The following is a 20,370-nucleotide window of genomic DNA, read 5'->3' on the forward strand; positions in this document are numbered from 1 at the left end:
GCAGTGGTGCCTCAGTATGGCCACAGTCCAATGACTAAAACAAGTAAAGGAATAAAAGGAAAGAATAAGAATATATATGTGCACATGCATGCACACACACATGTACAAACATACTTGCATGTGTACATACACACATATTTACCTCTAGAAAGTTTGTAATCACACCTTCCTGAACCGTATTCATCAGCAACTTCTTCTTGTATACCACAACAACAAATGGCTGTAAATAAAATGCCAGAATCGGTTAATTCTTTTGAATTTTGCTTGCCTGAGAGTACCCCTCATTCTATAATACATATCCTGTTTAAAGTGATCTAACTTAAAATCTTCCATCAAAATTTCGTGTTAATCTATGTTCCAGACACCAACTTAATAATGACAAAGTTATTTTATTTAAATTCTTCATTATCTTCGAAATCAACTGAAACAAACATGGTATATTACAACAGAAATATGGTAATGAAAGGGTTAAGTTAATTTCAACATTTTCACATTGAGATCTGTGGGAAGAACATGATAGGGTGAGGACAAGGGAAGGTAATTTCCTCCAGGCAGGAAGGATCGGGTAAAATGTGTCTGGTGGTTGATACATGGTAGTCAAGCATGACCTTCAAATGTTGGGCCTCACAGAGGCAATGACGAAAGACTGAGATCTCTGGAGATATGCTGTGACTGCAAAGACCCGACAAATAATGTGAGTTCATGGCTGCTTCCTGCACCAGTTTCGCATAGCCCCAGCCCATCCAAAGTACCTTAGATTGCAGAATGACCTGCTGTGCTTACCTTGGATTGTAGGGTGACCTGCTGTATTGAGGAGACCTATTGAGTCAAGAACATCAACATCAAAATAAATATCAAATGGAAATTGTAGTTGTGATACCTGTGCAGGCGGCACATAAAAAGCACCATCCAAATGTGGCCGATGCCAGCGTCACCTTGACTGGCTTCTGTGCCAGTGGCACGTAAAAAGCACCAACCAATCATGGCTGCTGCCAGCCTCCTCTGGCACCTGTGCCGGTGGCACGTAAAAAGCACCCACTACACTCACAGAGTGGTTGGCGTTAGGAAGGGCATCCGGCTGTAGAAACACTACCAGATCAGACTGGAGCCTAGTGCAGCCTCCTGGCTTCCCAGACCCCCATCAAACCATCCAACCCGTGCTAGCATGGAAAACGGATGTTAAACGATGACGATGATGATGATGATGATGATGATGAAGGCAGATGAATTATGAATTATGCTATGTAGCTGTTTTTGGTTCTGAAGTGCAAAAGCTGTTGAAGAAGTGGTATAAGTGTTAAAGGAGAATACAAAATAATAGTGGGCCAGTGACTGTAACAAGTTGATGAATGGTAGTTTGTATTTGTTGAATGGGCCTCTCTTGGATGCAATGTAGAATGGTTATGTGTAGTAGCTGATTTGTGAGCACACACTATTACAGAAATGCATGAGCTTTGTAAAGAAAAAAAATAGGACAAAAAGAAACATAACTAGAAAAGTACAAAACACTGATGAATTTATTAGGGTTAATTACCTGTTAATGAGGGAAAACAAGAATGAAATGGAAGCATTATATCCATTTTCTCTAGTTTAACATCATACTTTCTAAAGCTCATTCAATATATTATTAAAGCAATTCAGATATTACTGGATTAAGGTATCACAGGAGCAACTTGCATATTGTTAGAACAATGTACATACCACTGGAGCAATTTATGCATTGTTGGAGCAATTTCGATATTATAGAAACAGTTTAGATGTTGCTGACACAAATTTTGATATTATTGAAGCAATTTAGATGTTGTTAGGACAACTTCTATGTAGCTGGAACAATTTTGATTTTATTGAAACAATTTAGATATCGAAGCAATTTCAATATCGTGGGAGCAATTTGTGTATTGCTGGAGCAATTTAGATATTAAAAAAGCATTGATTAGTCAAAGAAAAGCTTCAGATTCTCTGTCTCAGCACCAAAACAATTTCCTTCTGTCAGCTGATTTCTTTTTCCAATAATAAATTACCATTCTTGTTTAAGAGAGAAACAGAAAACATGATACCAAAATGGAAAATTGTAGGCAGCATATTTCCTTGTCCTTAAACATGCGAGAGATATACTGGAGAGAGGGGGGAGGGTGAGAAAGAGAAAGAGGGACTATGTGTTTAAATGTCACCACAAGATGTCACCATAGAAAATATCATGACATGATTTAGGAAATTAAACAAACAAATATTTCTATATTTATTAAAGTGTAAAGGTAAAATTGCTGGAAGCTATTATCATGAATGAGAACATTTAGCAAAAGACATTAGAGAATCGAGTTATATAATGTTATAGATTAAGAAAAACAGAACACTTCACAACAGCAGTAACAATGAATGCATAAATTATAGCTGGTGAGAACCATTTAGATAGCCATCACTAACCAGGTAATGGATATTTCTGGTGGTACATTCAGCACCCTAATTATGGCAAGGCATTGGCCATGATAGCTGGGGTGTAAGAAAAAGTTGTCATTCCTCAAAGTGGTTGCGGAATTACATCTGGCTTCTTCTGTCCCAAATCTCACCTCAATGGTTTCAAACTTCTTTCCTTAGGTGACGTGGGTCTTTTGTTCCCACCAGCACCGAAGGCATTTTTGTACTTCACTCTCAGGAGCATATTTCCCACCACTGACACAAAAAAATCAGAGGCGATATTTGCATTTTTATGTTTTATTTCTTTCATATTGTTGTTGTTGTTATTGTTGTTGGTGTTGTTGTTGCTGTCACTGCTGCTACTGTTGCTGTTGTTGTTCTCGTTGTCGACACTGAAAGTTTTGACGTTACTTAGAGACGAAACATTTTTCACCTCCGTGACGTCATATTCTCAATTCTTTCCTTGTTCTCAATTTCCCCCACCCCCCATCCCACGACAAGGAGTGCATTCCTTTGTCAAACATTATGATGGCTTCTTCAGCCATCTTTAAATAATTACAGATAATTGCAAGATATTTGTTTTTGCCAAAAGCAGTTAAAACGCATAAATCATTGAAGCAACCCCCCTGCAAAATGGAGGGGATGTGATTCCCCTAAAATACTATCTGCACAGTCCAGACAATCTCAGAAATGTAATGGTAACTAAAGAATTGAAAAGACAGGGCCTTAGAAAACTGAAACTATTACAAACACTTTTTCAACTTACAAAGCACCAAATTTCTGTGACTTCACAGTATGGAGGCAATGATAATAATAATAATAATAATAATAATAATAATAATAATAATAATAATAATAATAATAATAGTAATTGCTACAACTTACCCTACTTTTTGGTACCTTACTTGATGGAGTCACAATAATCTTCTTTAAGCAACCAAAGCTATTCTTTTAAAATAGCTAATGTTAGCTTTATTGGCACATGGATGATATAAGAATACAGCTGCACCATGCTAAAAGAAAAGAAAAGTTAATTAAATGATGTTAACAAATTTTCCTAGACTATTGTTTGTTTAATTTCCTTGATGAACTGAGAGCTTCTGGTTGAATCAACTCTTAGTAGAGCTTTTTTTTTTTTGTGAGGTTATATTGATATATTTGTTAATTCCAATATTTTGATTCCACACATTCTCTAGCGAAAAAGTTAATGAATATTTGGTTTACAAAGGGCCATATTCTCCCATTAACATGGTTCTGTGTTATTACGTTTAATTCCAATTAACTTATCACATCCGCTGAGCTGTAAGTAGATATGGAGAAAGTAGTGTTTACAAATGTATATAGTATCAGGTTGCTTGTGAGTGCTACTGCTACCATGTAACACTCCAAAATTTGTTCCATGGTTAGGTCACAGCAACTAAGGTGAAAACTGCAACAAAGCCTACTTGGTGGAATGGAATATTTTTGGACATCTTTTTAGTTGAAATATTATATGGGATCTGATGATACACTGTAAAGCTAAGTGCTTTATGGACGTGAAACCAAAGATAATCCCATAAACCAGCCTTTTCTAACTTTTTATATTTATATACTGCTCTATGACTTAGGGTGTGCTTCTTTTTTAGATTTATGTTCTACTGATGATATATATATATATATATATATATATATATATATATATTCATTAATAATAATTAAATGATAACAAAAGAATGAGACCTCGATATTATGAAAATAGAGGAATACATATATATATATATATATATATAGTATAGGACAATCAGTAAGTTGTCGTAATAGAACTCAGAGTTTCAAATGCAGAAGCTAAAAGCTTTGGGGCATTTTCATTGGCTATTTTTGACAATGGACAGTATGAAAAAAAACATTGAATAAAAGGGAAGTTACACTAACAGACATGAAAAATATAAAAGATATAATCTATAAAAAATAAAAAATACACAACCACATTCTCACAATAGAAACCTTCTGTGTTCATAGAAACTACATATGTACACACACAGTTATGTATAAATATATGCCCATACAAACATTATTACAAGCTCATACACACATTTCTACACACACACGCATACACATATACATGCATAAGCATATATGTATATAATTATACACATATATATGTAGTGCGATAGATGAATGTGAATAAAGCTTAAAGGTGTGGAAATAGATATATATATTTAGTGGAAATGAAATGTAAGAAGATAGTTAAAGGTTGAATATAGGAACTACATTTCTCCACTCTTGATTTTCTGCTAATTTCTTTCTTTCTCCTCCTCTTTCTCTAATTGCATTTGATGCTAAATCTATTAGTGTTTTATCTCTTTTTAAATAACTTGCCAGTGTTCCCTTCATCATATATGCAGTCATTACATTCGGTTAAAATGGCTTATTGATGTGTTTTGTTTCCCTTTTTATCCCTGATGAAAAGATAGCATTGTTTTACATCATTTTATTACCTCTGGAAATATACCAATGTTTTTTTGAAACATATGTCGGAAGTATAAAGATTTGAATAACACCTGCTTTTAACTCCATTTCTTTATTTATCTGTTATATATATATATGTGTGGGTGGGTGTGTATGAGCATGTAATATATATATATTATATATATATATATATATATAATAGAGATGTGTGTTCACTTTTCACACGAAAATGGCTTCACCAATTACTTCCATACTTGTGTTGCATAAATAATTTGACCTCAGACACATGCTTTTTATATTACATTCACGTCTTTGAAAGATTTTTGAATTATTTACTTCTGGTTTACTAGTATCAGTGATGTAACAACTACACATAAATAAAGGAATGTTTAAATTTTTTGGAACTACGGTTTTTGTGTGTTTTCAAAGGATTTCTGAACATAAAAGAAACAACTAAAGTGTCCCACTATAATGTCTAGACCTGATATTAATTTTGGTTTTAGTACAGTAAACAATAAGTTACTGCTGGTTTATAAACATGAGACATATCGCACTCACACACAAATCTATCTATCTATCTATCTCGATATATCTCTCTATCTATCTCGATATATCTCTCTATCTATCTCTCTGTATCTATCTGTCTATATCTTATCTATCTATATCTATCTTATTTGTCTGTCTAACTAGTTAGCTCTCCCTCTCTCTCTCCTTCTCTCTCTATATCTCACTCACTCTCTATTGTTTTCACTTTCATTTTTCAGATGCTATTGTTTTCACTTGAAGTTCAGTCGCTATTGTTTTCAAACAACAACAAATTACTGACAGAAAGAAGTTCACAATTACTGATGAAAGTAATTTCATAATTTACTGATGAAAATTACATAAATTACTGATGAGAGTAATTGCATAATTTACAAAATTAACTTCATAAATTTCACTCCAATCCATACACTTTGTTAAATTTGCCTACAAATTCCATATTTACTTTTACAACATTATTGTTTTCTTTTTATTGTTGTTGATGGAATTATTGATAAAATTAAGTTCCTTATTTACTGACAAAAGTAACTTCAAAAATTTCACTTAAATCCATGCACTTAATTAATTTCCTTAAAAATTTCTCTTTTACTTATTAGCTGCATATTTGGTGTGAGACAAGGTTGGCTCTTTAAATTAGTTGTACTTCATTTGGCAGGGTTCCAGACAGTTTCTATTTAACCAATTTTACTCCTAATGCTTTGGTCACCTGACAGATTAACTACTCACAGATGTGCTCCATCCTCTGATGCCCAGACATTCAGTGTCCCCTCTCTCTGTCATTTCTACAGCTACTATATGGCTTTGCTCCTTGCAGCTAGCTGAGCTCACCTCCCCTCCTCTCCAACGTTTCCATCCCACTTGCCTCTTCTCTTCTTATCAACCCTCTAATGTCCACCACCCGGGTAAAATGCTTTACATTTTGAGTTCAAATTCCACCTAGGTTGACTTTGCCTTTCATCCTTTGAGGGTTGATAAAATAAAGTACCAGTTGAATGTGTAAACAGTCCAGTTGATTATACAACTGGACTGATAATCCTAGAAACAGATGGAGATCCATTTCCTTTGCTTTTTGCTTACTTGTACACATCAGCAAATGAGCCGATGAGGTAGTCTGTGTGATTGTTCAATTTGATAGAAATAACAGCCAAATCTCCCTCACACTATGCTCTAACATTTTAAAAATGAAGGACACATTAAATAATGTTGCCCTACATCTTCAATAAAAATACAGAATTGTTCATTCTGGCCTGACCTGAATTTAAACTGAAAGACATTCATTGCAACAAATGTAAATACAGAAAAACTTCACAAAATATTCTTTTTTTCTTTTATTCTTTTACTTGTTTCAGTCATGTGCAGCAGCCATGCTGGAGAACCACCTTTAGTTGAGCAAAGTGACCCTAGGATTTATTCTTTGTATGTCTAGTATTTATTCTATCGGTTTCTTTTACCAAACTGCTAAGTTACAGGGGCATAAACACACCAGCATCGGTTGTCAAGTGAGTTGGGGGGACAAACACAAACACACAAATATACATACACACATATATATAATATAATATAATATATATATATGCTTTTTTGTTTGTTTTTGCAGTGGTAGTCACCGACCTCTGTGGCCAAGGTGCCATGCAGTGGGACTGAACCCAGAACCATGTGGTTGGTAAGCAAGCTACTTACCATGCATGTAAAATATATATGAAAAATATATGAAAAATAAGTAAAATATTAAGACAATTGAAGAAAAATATCTACAATAAAACCATCCATCCATTTTCTCTACCCTTAATTCATGGTAGGGTCATGGGGGTAGAATCTTCATGTATCTCCTCCAAATAATATAAACTTTTATTAAAACAAAATACATAGGTGAAGTAAATCTTGTGGTGTGAAGTATCAACACAATGTGCAAGTATTTTCAGGAGTTTTTCAGCACCTCTTTGTATACCCAGCAATAAAGAGGTGTTCAAATAAAACACTTTAAAAAATATCACTAATAAAAAGATTTAATGAATACTCCTAAATATTTTATGTCTATTTAAGGCTGGAAACATTCATCCTCTGATTTACAGTAGTTAAATGTTAAAGTCTACTCACCTCAAGTGAATGTAACCATCGCTGTGGTGGCAAGTACATATACTCTCCATATTTTGGCCACAGGGGTCGGTGACTACCACTGCAAAAACAAAAACAAAAAAAGCAAAGTTTGGATTATTAAAAATGTTTAATTAAATGGTTTCAAATTTTGGCACAGGGCCAGTAAGTTCAGAAGATGGAGGTGATTAAGTTGAATGCATTGATCCTAGTGATTCACTGGTACTTATGTTACTGATCCCAAAAGGATGAAAGGCAAAGTCAACTTCAGCAGAATTAGAATTCAATGTAAAGATGGACAAAAACTACTAAGCATTTTCCCTGGTATGCTGATGATTCTGCCAGCCTACCATATCATCTAATTAAATTAAAATTTGGAGGAGGTACATGAAGATTCTACCCCCATGACCCTACCATGAATCAAGGGTAGAGAAAATGGATGGATGGACAGATGGTTAGAAGGGAACTAGATTGGTATCTTGTCTCTTTTTATCTGTAGTAAAATGTTGTTTAGCTTCAGGTCATTGATAACCATCATCATCAGCAGCAGCAGTATCATTTAATATCCATTTTCCATGCTGGCATGGTTTGACCAGACCATTTTCCATGCTGGCATGGATGGATTGACCAGAGCTGGCAAGCTGGAGAGTTCTGGTCTGATTAGGCTTGGCTTCAATAGCTGGGTGCCCTTCCTAACACGAACGGCATTACAGAGTGTGCTGGGTACTTTTACATGGCACCGCACAGGAACTTTTATGTGGCACTGGCACAACTATGATCAAAAGTACTTGTACGGCAAACATCACATTTTTTACTTTGAAACACTTTATCTGAAACTACTGCAGATGTGACATGAGGGTGATTTGACAGCAATTTTAATAGATTGGGGAGCCATATAGAGGTTCTCCTATAGGAATTGTAGTTGTCATTGTTATTGTCACTCATGAGGGAGGGCATTTTTAAGTTCTCTGTTCAGTGCAGGTTAGGATGGAGAGAAGTTAGAGGAAGACGAAGGACGGTACTGTTTGCATATATACCATTTACATCATGCAAAAGCCTGTCACATGTGTGTATGTGCATGTGCACATGTGTGCATGAATGGGTGCATGTGTATGCATGTGTGTGTGTGTGTGCATGCATCTTTGAGTTAGTGTCTGTCACTTGCCATTTGATAACCAGTGTTGGTTTGTTTACATCTCCCTAGCATAGGAGAGGTTGTTGTTGCTGCAGGTGACAGCGAGTAGATCATAGGTGTAGAAGAGAAAGTAGTGACGGCAAACAAAGCAGGAACCAGGAGTGCACGAGAGTTGGAAAAGTTTGGATCAGAGAGAACTTCTGTCAGCATGTATCACTACAGTGTAATCTGAGAGGAAGCTACCAGTTTGAAAGATGGGAGATGGATGAAGCCCAAGCTAAATAGTTTTGACAGGGAAGTTCCACAGTAAATGTTCACTGAGGCGTAGGAGTGGCTGTGTGGTAAGTAGCTTGCTTACGAACCACATGGTTCCAGGTTCAGTCCCACTGCGTGGCACCTTGGGCAAGTGTCTTCTACTATAACCTCAAGCCAACCAAAGCCTTGTGAGTGGATTTGGTAGACGGAAACTGAAAGAAGCCCGTCGTATATATGTATGTATGTATGTATGTATGTATGTATGTATGTATGTATGTATGTGTGTGTATATGTTTGTGTCTGTGTTTGTACCCTCCAGTATTGCTTGACAACCGATATTGGTGTGCTTACGTTGCCATAATCTAGCAGTTCGGCAAAAGAGACCGATAGAATAAGTACTAGGCTTCCAAAGAATAAGTCCTGGGGTCGATTTGCTCGACTAAAGGCGGTGCTCCAGCATGGCCACATTCAAATGACTGAAACAAGTAAAAGAGTAGCAAGTAATGTTCATGAAGATAATTTTTTTTATGAAGATGGTGGTGGTGATTGTAGTGGTGGATGTAGCAGTGAGGGTTGGTACTGTTGGTGGTGGTGGTGATGGTGGCAGTGGCGGCAGCAGTGGTGGTGGTTGTGGTGATGATGGTAGCAAGTGGTGATTCATGATGATTAATGTTGACTGACCAATTGTACAAAGCAATTCATAACTGTCTGTAAACTATGTTCAAACATTAAGCAAAGATAAATGTTTGATTGGTCTTTGTGCAGACAACTGAAGAAAGAAATGAATAACTAACTCTCTCTTTACCACCACCACCACCACCACTACCACATGTGTATCTGTCTGTCTGTCTGTCTCACTATCTCTCTCTCTCTCTCGCTCGCTTTCTCTCTGTGCAAATGTGGTTGTAGAATGTCACATAAGATATTTTCTATGTAAATCCCTGGGTTGTTTTGTTAAAGTGTTACATAACTGTCCACTTCGGTGATATATTGAATAGTCAACAGTATGTGCGTGACAGAGAGAGAGAGAGAGTGAAAGAGAGACAGAGGGAGAGAGAAGAGAAAGACAGAGAGAGATTAGTGTAAGCTTCAGTGTTCTTTTGTATGAGTTTCACATCCACCACAGAAAACTAACGTCCAGATGTTGCCTTCTTTCATAAATTTTGTTGGCTTTGCTGTTTTTCTTAAGTCATTAACATTTGTATGCACTTACACACACACACACACACTCTCTCTCTCTCTCTCACCAATGCACTGTTGATGCTCCAAGATAAGCTGAATGTCAGAGAAACAATCCAGGAAGTGGATAGTTCTTTTTAAAAGACTCTGTCACATCAACATCTATGACATCCTTAATACGGCATTTTCTCTCCTGGTAAATAATGAATGCCACAACATCTCAGTTACAGCTGTGTTGACTAAAGTACATCAATGGGGAATTCTGGGATTGGTTTATTCTAAGGCTGAACTCAAAATAAATATTTCATAAATTTACTTAAAACAATGTCTTTGAGCACCTGCATAAGTTGTATAAGCATAGGTGTGGCTGTGAGGTGGGGATGAGGAGGTTGTTTTGCAACTGTATGCTTTTACATTTAGTCTTACTGTGTAGCACTTTAGTGTCGTTTCCTAAAGCCTTGAGCAGATCTGGTAAATCAAAACTATGCAAAAGCCTTTTTGCATGTGTGTGTGTGTGTGTGAGATTGTCAGTGTTTGTCTCTTATCATTTGGCAAACAGTGCTGCTTTGTTTGCATCTCCATAACTGGTGAATAAAAAGAAGAGCTCACCAAAAGAAGAGGTAAATAAAAGAACTCTCTCTTTTACTCTTTTTACTCTTTTACTTATTTCAGTCATTTGACTGTGGCCATGCTGGAGCACCGCCTTTAGTCGAGCAAATCGACCCCGGGACTTATTCTTTGTAAGCCTGTACTTATTCCATCAGTCTCTTTTGCCGAACCGCTAAGTGACGGGGACGTAAACACACCAGCATCGGTTGTCAAGCAATGCTAGGGGGACAAACACAGACACACAAACACATATATATGACAGGCTTCTTTCAGTTTCTGTCTACCAAATCCACTCACAAGGCATTGGTCGGCCCGAGGCTATAGCAGAAGACACTTGCCCAAGATGCCACGCAGTGGGACTGAACCCGGAACCATGTGGTTGGTTAGCAAGCTACTTACCACACAACCACTCCTGCACCTATCTCTCTAAAGAATTCTATTTATTCCATAAATGTTTATTTGCCTCTTAATTAAAGTTTTTGTATTTTGGTTATATCAACGGTTTTGTTTATTTTCAACTCTTTTGACTTCTTTGACTATTGCTTCTTCCGCCCTAAGCAAGTTGGTTTGCTGAGCTCACCTGCACAGTCTTCTGAGTTACAGACATAGACTTTTGGAGCCTGTTGGTGGTGTCAGGAGGTCATGCATGTGGTGTAACAATATATATATAATATATATATATATATATATACTCACATTTTGAGCTCTATTTTCCTGTTTATATCACCACACACACACACACATACATCAGAGAAGGTTTCTAGTGGAATTCTCAACAGAAATAGACATAATGAAGCCCCACCCCCTCACCAAAGGAAAAGTATTTTAAGCTGTCTCATGCTTAAAAAAAAAATTATTGGTCATTTAATAAATGACTTACGATGTTGGTATGTCTTTGTTATAAGTGATGTTTTCCGGCAGGCAAACATGTATTGGCTGCAATTAAATGAAATAAGAGTTAAATATGCATGTTAATTAGATCACCAAGAACTTTTTTCTATTTCTAATCTACTAATATTCCTTGAAGAAAAGAAATGTAGTAAACACTCATTCCATGAACTTCCTCCAATCAGTATTTATTTTCATCTTTAATGAAATGTCACACTCCATAAAATGCTTAATTAATGTCAGGTTTATCATGCTGATAACTTCTAAAAAGAATGAAATAGTGCAATACATGATTACTGACAAGTAGATATTTTAACAACTTTGTATTAAGTAAGCAAAATAAAATATAGACATGTGAACTCTATGTAACTTTTTCCTTTTGATTTCTTAATTTCAATTTCCAATTTATAATCATGCTTCATATAATGACAAAATGATAATCTTATAGCTGAGACCATTAAGGGAACCATGTGTGTTGAATTAGTTCAATTCACAGGAAAAATTTATTTCTCTTTAGATATTTACATTTTAAAATATTCTATTCTTTAGCTCCTTTGATGCTACTCCATTTGAAGAGTAAAAAAACAAAGTCAACAAAAATTAAATAAAATAAGAACATATCTCACTTGGAAGAAAATTGGCAGAATCGATGGAGCCCCTGATAGAATTCCTCAGAGGATGCCATTTGTTTTGATTCTTAGTGTATTGAGTTCAAATATTGTCATGGTCAACTCTGCTTTTATTTTTCATTTGTTTCACCCCCTAGTCATCATTCTCTTCTGACAAGCTAATAAACTTCAAGGTTGTAAACAAATCAATACTAGTTGTCAAGAGTGGAAAATGCAGATGCTAACACTAAGACATATACATGCATACAAAAATACACATAAACACACACTCTCTCTCCCTCTCCCTCACACACACGCACACATACATGCACACACTCACACACACATATACAATGAGCTTCTGCAGTTTTTGTCTTCCAAATTCACTCATAAAGCATTGATCAGTTGGGGCTATAATAGAAGAGACTTGCCCAAGGTGCTATGCATTGAGAATGAACCCAAAACCACATGATCACAAAGTGAACTTCTTCACCATACAGCCAAAACAACATGAGCATGTTTCATGAGATTTTTTACCAGTTCTTTCTATTCTGAGTCCAAATCCTGCCATGTCCTGTTTGGGTGGCAGACTAAATTTCCTAACCAGTTTAACCTGCTGGAAATTATTTGATTGGAAATTGGTGGAGCTTTAGCCTTACATTACCACACTCTTCCAGATTCAGTTTGCTAATACTTAAGCACCAATAATGCTCAGAATTGTTTTAGATCTTTATCAACAGCCACATAAGTCTCCCCAGGGGTCAATACTGAGCACTTTTCAAACCCCTGTATTAGAGTGTTAAATAGAATGCTCTACAGTATTTGTCCCTGAAAGTTGACTTTAGTAGAATTTGAACTTGGAGCACAAATACTTATCGAAGTTCAAATCCCACTGGAATCCAATTTGTCTTCCATCCATTCAGAGTGAATAAAAAAAAACAAAAATCTGATTGAATAATTGACAGAACTGTTAGAATATCAGCCAGGATACGTTCTATCTGATGCTCTGAATACACAGAGCTGGAACAGGATATGTTCCAGCTCTGTGAATCTTAAGTTTAAATACAAAAGTAGCTTTTCTGAATCTGGAAAATTCTATAAAATAGGAAATAGTTATACTTACTGGATCCTCCTCTTCATCCGATGAGATGTCGTAGAAAGGCTGCATTGTAAATTAAATTGAAGTGATATTAATAAAATTAATAAAGATTAGAAAGAAAAATAACAGATTCATAACAGCTGGTAAGAGAAAGAGGGGGGAGGGAGAGATATGTCAAGGTATAGGGAGAATATCAGGGAGTGTGTATGTGTGTGTATGCCTGTATGCACATGTACATCTATTATTTGTTTCAGTCATTAGACTGTGGCCATGCTGGACAATTGCCTTGTGAAATTCTAGTCAGACAATACATGTTTTAGTTTCTTGTTAAGTCTGGTACTTATTCTATCAGTTCCTTTTACCAAACTGCTAGGTAATGGGGAAATAAACACACCAACACTGGTTTTGAAGTGGGGGTGGGGACACAAAGACACACACGTATGCATGCGCATGTGCGTGCACACACACACATAATCATCAAACAGGCTTCTTTTAGTTTCTGTCTACCAAATCCACTCACAAGGCACTTGCCCAAGGTGCCACATAGTGGGACTGAACTAGGAACCATGTGGTTGCAACACAAACTTCTTACCACACAGCCACACCTGTACCTATATGTATTTGTACTTTTTAACAATTTATATACTTTTTACTTGTTTCAGTCATTTGACTGTGGCCATGCTGGAGCACCACCTTTAGTCGAGCAAATTGACCCCGGGACTTATTCTTTGTAAGCCTAGTACTTATTCTATCAGTCTCTTTTGCAGAACCGCTAAGTTATGGGGACGTAAACACACCAGCAACGGTTGTCAAGCGATGTTGGGGGCACAAACGCAGACACACAAACATATACACACACACACACATACATATATATACATATATATGACGGGCTTCTTTCAGTTTCTGTCTACCAAATCCACTCACAAGGCTTTGGCCAGCCCAAGGCTATAGTAGAAGACACTTGCCCAAGGTGCCATGCAGTGGGACTGAACCCAGAACCATGTGGTTGGTAAGCAAGCTACTTACCACACACCCACTCTTGCACCTATATATATTGTATGATAAGGCTTCAACAAGTAGAAAAGCACTCAATCAACTAAGAGAGTTAAGATAATGTCATAATGAAATCTTCAAGTATTGTCAAATACAGCTATCCAGGGTTTCCTGATTAAAACATTAATTTATTTCACCAGTTTTTCAAACTGATAAGGACAAGACAGTTTGTCAGCTTGAAAAATGGCAAAATAAATTAATGTTTCAACAAGGAAATCCTGAGTAACTGTATTTATCAAGATTCTTCTCTCTCTCTCTCTCTCTCTGACTGGGTAACCATGTACCTTCTCTACAGCAAGACCCTGTTTCTGCCTCTCTGTTGATCTCTAACCTTTCATCATCTGACACAAGATCACCTCCTCCAATTTCCCCTCGCCTCTCAAAGATTTCTTGTTTTGGAAATTACATGGTAACCCTGCCAGTGCTGGTGCCACATAAAAAGTATACAGTTCACACTGTAAAGTGGGTGGCATTTGGAAGAGCATCCATCTGTAAAAACCATGCCAAAAAAGACACAGAAGTCTGATGCATTCTTCTGCCTGGCCGGCTCTTGTCAAACTGTTCAACTCATACCAGCATAGAAAGCAGACGTTAAACGATGATGATGATGATGATGATATACACATACACACACATATATATATAGGTACATACACATATGCATATATATATACACATACACAGACATATTTATATGTGTAATGTCAGTGTGCACATACAACAGAGTATAAGCGCCCTGAGAGAAATGCTGGGCATAAGAAGCATTGGATGTGGCATGCAAGAGAGACGTTTGCGCTGGTATGGTCATGTACTATGGATGGATGAGGAGAGATGTGCGAAGAAGTGCCACTCCCAAACAGTTGAAGGAATCTGGAGTAGAGGTAGACCCAGAAAGACATGGGATGAGGTCGTCAAGCATGACCTTCGAATGTTGGGTTTCACAGGGGCAATGATGAAAGACCAAGATCTCTGGAGATATGCTGTGACTGTGAAGACCCGACAAATAATGTGAGTTCATTGCCGTTTCCTGCACCACCTTCACATAGCAGCTCCAGCCCATTCAAAGTACCTTGAATCGCAGGATGGCCTGCTGTGCTTACCTTGGATCATGGGGCGACCTGCTGTGCTTGAGGAGACCTATTGAGTCAAGTACATCAACATCAAATAAAAATCAAATGGAAATTGTAGTTGTGATACCTGTGCCGGTGGCACGTAAAAAGCACCATCCGAATGTAGCCGATGCAAGCGCCGCCTTGACTGGCTTCTGTGCCGGTGGCACGTAAAAAGCAACAACCGATTGTGGCCATTGCCAGCCTCTCCTGGCACCTGTGTCGGTGGCACTCACAGAGTGGTTGGCATTAGGAAGTGCATCAAGCTGTAGAAGCACTGTCAGACTGGAGCCTGGTGCAGCCACCTGGCTTCCCAGACCCCAATCGAACTGTCCAACCCATGCTAGCATGGAAAACAGACATTAAACGATGATGATGATGAAACTATACGCATATATATGTATAAAAATAGACACCCATACACACAAATTCACACATATATATAAATATGTGTGTATGAGTGTGTGTGTGTGTGTATGCAAATGCGTTTTCATGTCTGTGTTTAAGCTAAGTTGATTTTTTTTTCCCCCTTTTACTGCATCAATACTGTTTATAGTAATTCTTTAATCAAAATTAGCTCTTATTGAACAAAATGCTACCTGATCCACATGGTTTTCTTCTTTTTTTTTTTCACAATACATTTCTCAAATTTCAAATTTCAGTCAAGAGAATGAAACAAATTGTTTTTGCACAGCTTTCCCATTATTTGAAGAGCCATAAAAAGCTTATCAATAAAATCTTGCATCCAATTTAACCAATTCATAGAAAAAAAAGGAAAGCAAGTCAACAGTCGGCTTTGAAGTTAATGCCACACGAATCACGTTCATTGATAAAATTTCAAATTGTCAATGTTTGCTTTAATTTTAAGAAATTTTATATCTTTTTTTGTGTATTTTATTTATTTATTTATTTTTTCTTTTCTAGTGATATAGTTTCACTCAGTGGCAATAGGCCTTCAGAAACCTTCTAAAGCTGGTGCAACTGGTGGTGGGTTCTCAAACAAATTTGTTTATATCTTTTATTCCTTTCTGATGTTATTTAAATTAAGACAAAAATTTTTTTTATTACAGTGTTTGACAAGTTTTTTGTTTTTGTTTTTTCTTTTTTCCTTTTAATTCTGCGGCATTATTCTTCCTCTGCAAAATTTGCTCATTGTTTTTGAAATCGGAATAATTTTTAACCTGTTTTCATACATATAATGATGGTATGCCAAACAGGATGAAAAACAAAAAAAAAACTTTAAAAAATTAACAAATTTTGATGCAGGAGTGGCTGTGTGGTAAGTAGCTTGCTTACCAACCACATGGTTCCGGGTCCAGTCCCACTGTGTGGCACCTTGGGCAAGTGTCTTCTACTATAGCCTCGGGCTGACCAAAACCTTGTGAGTGGATTTGGTAAATGGAAACTGAAAGAAGCCCATCGTATATATGTACATCATCATCATCATCGTTTAGCGTCCGTTTTCCATGCTTGCATGGGTTGGACATAGATATATATATATATATATATATATATATATGTATATATATATATATATATATTATATATATATATATATATAATATATATATATATATATATATGTATATGTATATGTATATGTGTCTGTGTTTGTCCCCCCAACAACGCTTGACAACCGATGCTGGTGTGTTTACGTCCTCATAACTTAGCGGTTCAGGAAAAGAGACCGATAGAATAAGTACTAAGCTTACAAAAAATAAGTCCTGGGGTCGATTTGCTCGACTAAAGGCAGTGCTCCAGCATGGCCACAGGTCAAATGACTGAAACGAGTAAAAGAGTAAAAGAGAGTATCCCAGTACTTAGCTTGAACAGTTGAAAGTCAATGTCTGATTGCTCTGATTATAACAGGTGACTGCCCACCACAATCTACAGGTGCTCATTCATCCAGGTCATGGTTCCCTGCTTTCACCCCACCCCAACCCCTTTCGAGAAAATTCCCAGGCAAGCAACGTTTCCCTCTTTTTTCCCACCTACCTCTCAAGTAGTATTGAAAGTAGTTGATGAGGTCAGGGCTGGTGCTTTGGAATCGTGTTCTCACCTTACACAGTCACGTCAACCTCAATATTTCCTTCACCATGGCAACCAGACATAGCAAAAATTTCTCTGCCATTTCACCTGACAAAGAACAGACGCAGCAAAACAGTTGGTCAGCATGCATTTGTGATGAATGCATATAAGCATGCAACAGTCACATTTATCTAAAACAGTAACAGCTGTTTGACATAACCCCTGCAAGTCAGCAGTGTCCAGATCCTGAAATGAGTGCATTGCAGAACATCTACAGCATGCACACACATACACACAAGTGGGAGGAGGAGGAGGATTAGCCTTAGGAAATGTATGAAAAGCCAGTTAAGAGAGAGACAAAATATTTTCAGATTAATCCACTTTGGCTGCCTCCTAAGAACAGCACCAAGGTTATAGCTACAGCAGGCAATGTCCAGAAATAATAACTTGGATTGGATGAAAACAAAAGATTCGAAATAATGGCCACTCCCAAAAGACTACATTATTCCTGGAAATATTAATTTTTTTTTGTTTGCTTGGTCATATGTTTTTTTTCTGTTTTTTTTTTACTTTATTTATTTTTTTTTTTTTGCATCAAAACGGAATATAAATTGATTAATGATGGTGATTGGTTATTTTACACTCTCAGTTCCTATGCAACAGCAAAGAGTTAAAATGTAAGGACAGAGACAAATTGTTCACAAAACAACAAAACAAACAAACACTCACACCCTCCACACATACACACCTTCTCCAACACCATTGTCACAGCTGTCACCACACCACCACACCACCACCACTACGCCCACCTCCATAAGCTCTACATCAATTAGATGTAACATCTCCAGACATATAGGAGGGAAAGGTGGTGAGCTGGCAGAAACGTTAGTACGTTGGGCGAAATGCTTAGTGGTATTTTGTCTACCGCTATGTTCTGAGTTCAAATTCCGCCTAAGTCAACTTTGCCTTTCATCCTTTTGGGGTCGATAAATTAAGTACCAGTTACGCACTGGGGTCGATATAATCGACTTAACCCATTTGGCTGTCCTTGTTTGTCCTCTCTGTGTTTAGCCTCTTGTGGGTAGTAAAGAAATAGGTATTTCGTCTGCCGTTACATTCTGAGTTCAAATTGTTTGTCCCCTCTAGGTTTAACCCCTTGTGGGCAATAAAGAAATAAGAAATACAGGAGGGAAATATTTTTCATTGAATTAGCCTTTTCTGACTGCTCAGAGAGAGAGAGAGACTATTGGGTGCAGTTAAAGATTATCAGAAATGAATCAAAGGAAACAAACTACAAATAACTTTTTCCTTCATTTCAACTTGAACAATACAAAATCTTACTACCAGTCTATGAGGCAAGTATATTCTTGTCCTACCCCTCCATCATATCCACCATCCACAGCAACTAGACAGGAAATCCTTAAACCTGTAGACAATAGCAGCAAGGGATCAGTTCTTATACAAAAGAAGCACCAGTGATAAACAAGTCCATACATGACCAGGTTTTTCCTTGGTCAGTGTTAGCTTTGCTGTGTTGTTTTTTTTTTGTTTTTTTTTTGGTGCGGAGATTGTTGTTTACATCATTGTAATAAGAAAATCACCACCACCACAACTATCACTGCTATGACCACAGCCATCACCAACATCACCATCGCAATCACCACCACCACCAGGACCACCACCACTACCATCACTCTTGTAATTCATTTCAAATTGATCAAATGTGATACTTGCGATTGTTCTGAATGTTTGCATGCTTTTGTTTCATTTCTGATACTCTATGCAGAGTGGTTGAGTGAAGGAGTGAGTGAGTGAGTGGGTTAGTGAGGGAGTGAGTAAGTGGGTGATGGAGTGAGGGAGTGAGTGAGTGAGTGGGTGAGTGAATGGGTGGTTGAGTGAGTAGGTGAATGAGTGAGTGGGTGGGTGAGTGAGCAATCGAGTGAGTGACTGGGTGAGTAGTGTGTGTGTGAATGAGTGATTGAGTGAGGGAGGGAGGGCGGGAGGGAGTGGGTGAGTGAGGGAGAGAGTGAGTAAGTGGGTGATGGAGTGAGGTAGTGAGTGACTGAGTGGATGGTTGAGTGAGCGAGTGAGTGAGTTAATGTGTGAATGAGTGATTGAGTGGGTGAGTGAGGGAGGGAGGGATGGTGGGATGGAGTGGGTGAGTGAGGGAGTGTGTGAGGGTAGGAGTGAGTGAGTGGTTAAGTGAGTGGGTGGTTGAATGAGTATGTGAGTGAGTGAGTGGGTGTGTGTGAGTGGGTTGAGTGAAGGAGAGAATAAGTGATGGAGTGAGTGGTTAAGTGAGTGGGTGGTTGAGTGAGTGAGTGGGTGAGTGAGTGAATGAGATGTGAGTGAATGAGTGAGTGAGAGGTGAGTGAGTGTATAGGTGAGTGAGTGATTGAGCGGGTGTGTGAGTGAATGAGTGGGTTAGTGGTAGGTGAGTGGGTGAGTGAGTGAGACACATTTATTGAGGTACATTTTCTACTACTGGATGCCTTTTTTGCCAACCCTCACCTGCTTTGAAGCAAAGTAAAAAAATGTGACAATGGATGGCAGGAAAGTGAACAACATTATTTGTATGTCAGTGATACTCTTTACAATGACTTTACAATGATCATATGATGTCTAAAAACACACAAACACATTGATATATGCATATAGATATATCAATGTGTATGATATGACTGGCTGGAAGTATGCACCATTGAAAATGCCAAAATGCTTGTGGCTCTCACTACAGCTGGTGGGATAAATTTTCATTTGTCTTTATGATATTTTGTAGTGTTTTTAGCACAGCAAGTGCATAAGAAATATTATCTCTGAACAAATACTGCAGTATTTGGCCTATCAACAGTATATATATATATATTCATTAAATTTGATACATGGATGGCTACGTTAGACTTC

At 37.4% G+C, this 20,370-nt stretch overlaps 1 protein-coding gene across 5 annotated transcripts in view; it reads right to left on the bottom strand.

The window, feature by feature from the left end:
• LOC115222628 overlaps positions 1 to 20,370 on the bottom strand; it is a 102,637-nt gene that overhangs the window by 28,176 nt on the left and 54,091 nt on the right. For all 5 annotated transcript variants that reach the window (XM_029792936.2, XM_029792934.2, XM_036511493.1 and 2 more), the window contains 5 exons: positions 13,298 to 13,336; positions 11,559 to 11,614; positions 7,504 to 7,582; positions 3,301 to 3,428; positions 143 to 220 (listed from right to left, as the gene is read on the bottom strand). In XM_029792936.2, coding sequence (XP_029648796.1) covers positions 3,345 to 3,428; positions 7,504 to 7,582; positions 11,559 to 11,614; positions 13,298 to 13,336 — 258 coding nt within the window. In that variant the 3' untranslated portion in view covers positions 143 to 220; positions 3,301 to 3,344. The remainder of the gene's footprint in view (positions 1 to 142; positions 221 to 3,300; positions 3,429 to 7,503; positions 7,583 to 11,558; positions 11,615 to 13,297; positions 13,337 to 20,370) is intronic.

The sequence above is a fragment of the Octopus sinensis genome, linkage group LG20 (assembly GCF_006345805.1).
Source record: "Octopus sinensis linkage group LG20, ASM634580v1, whole genome shotgun sequence".
Classification (NCBI taxonomy): domain Eukaryota; kingdom Metazoa; phylum Mollusca; class Cephalopoda; order Octopoda; family Octopodidae; genus Octopus; species Octopus sinensis.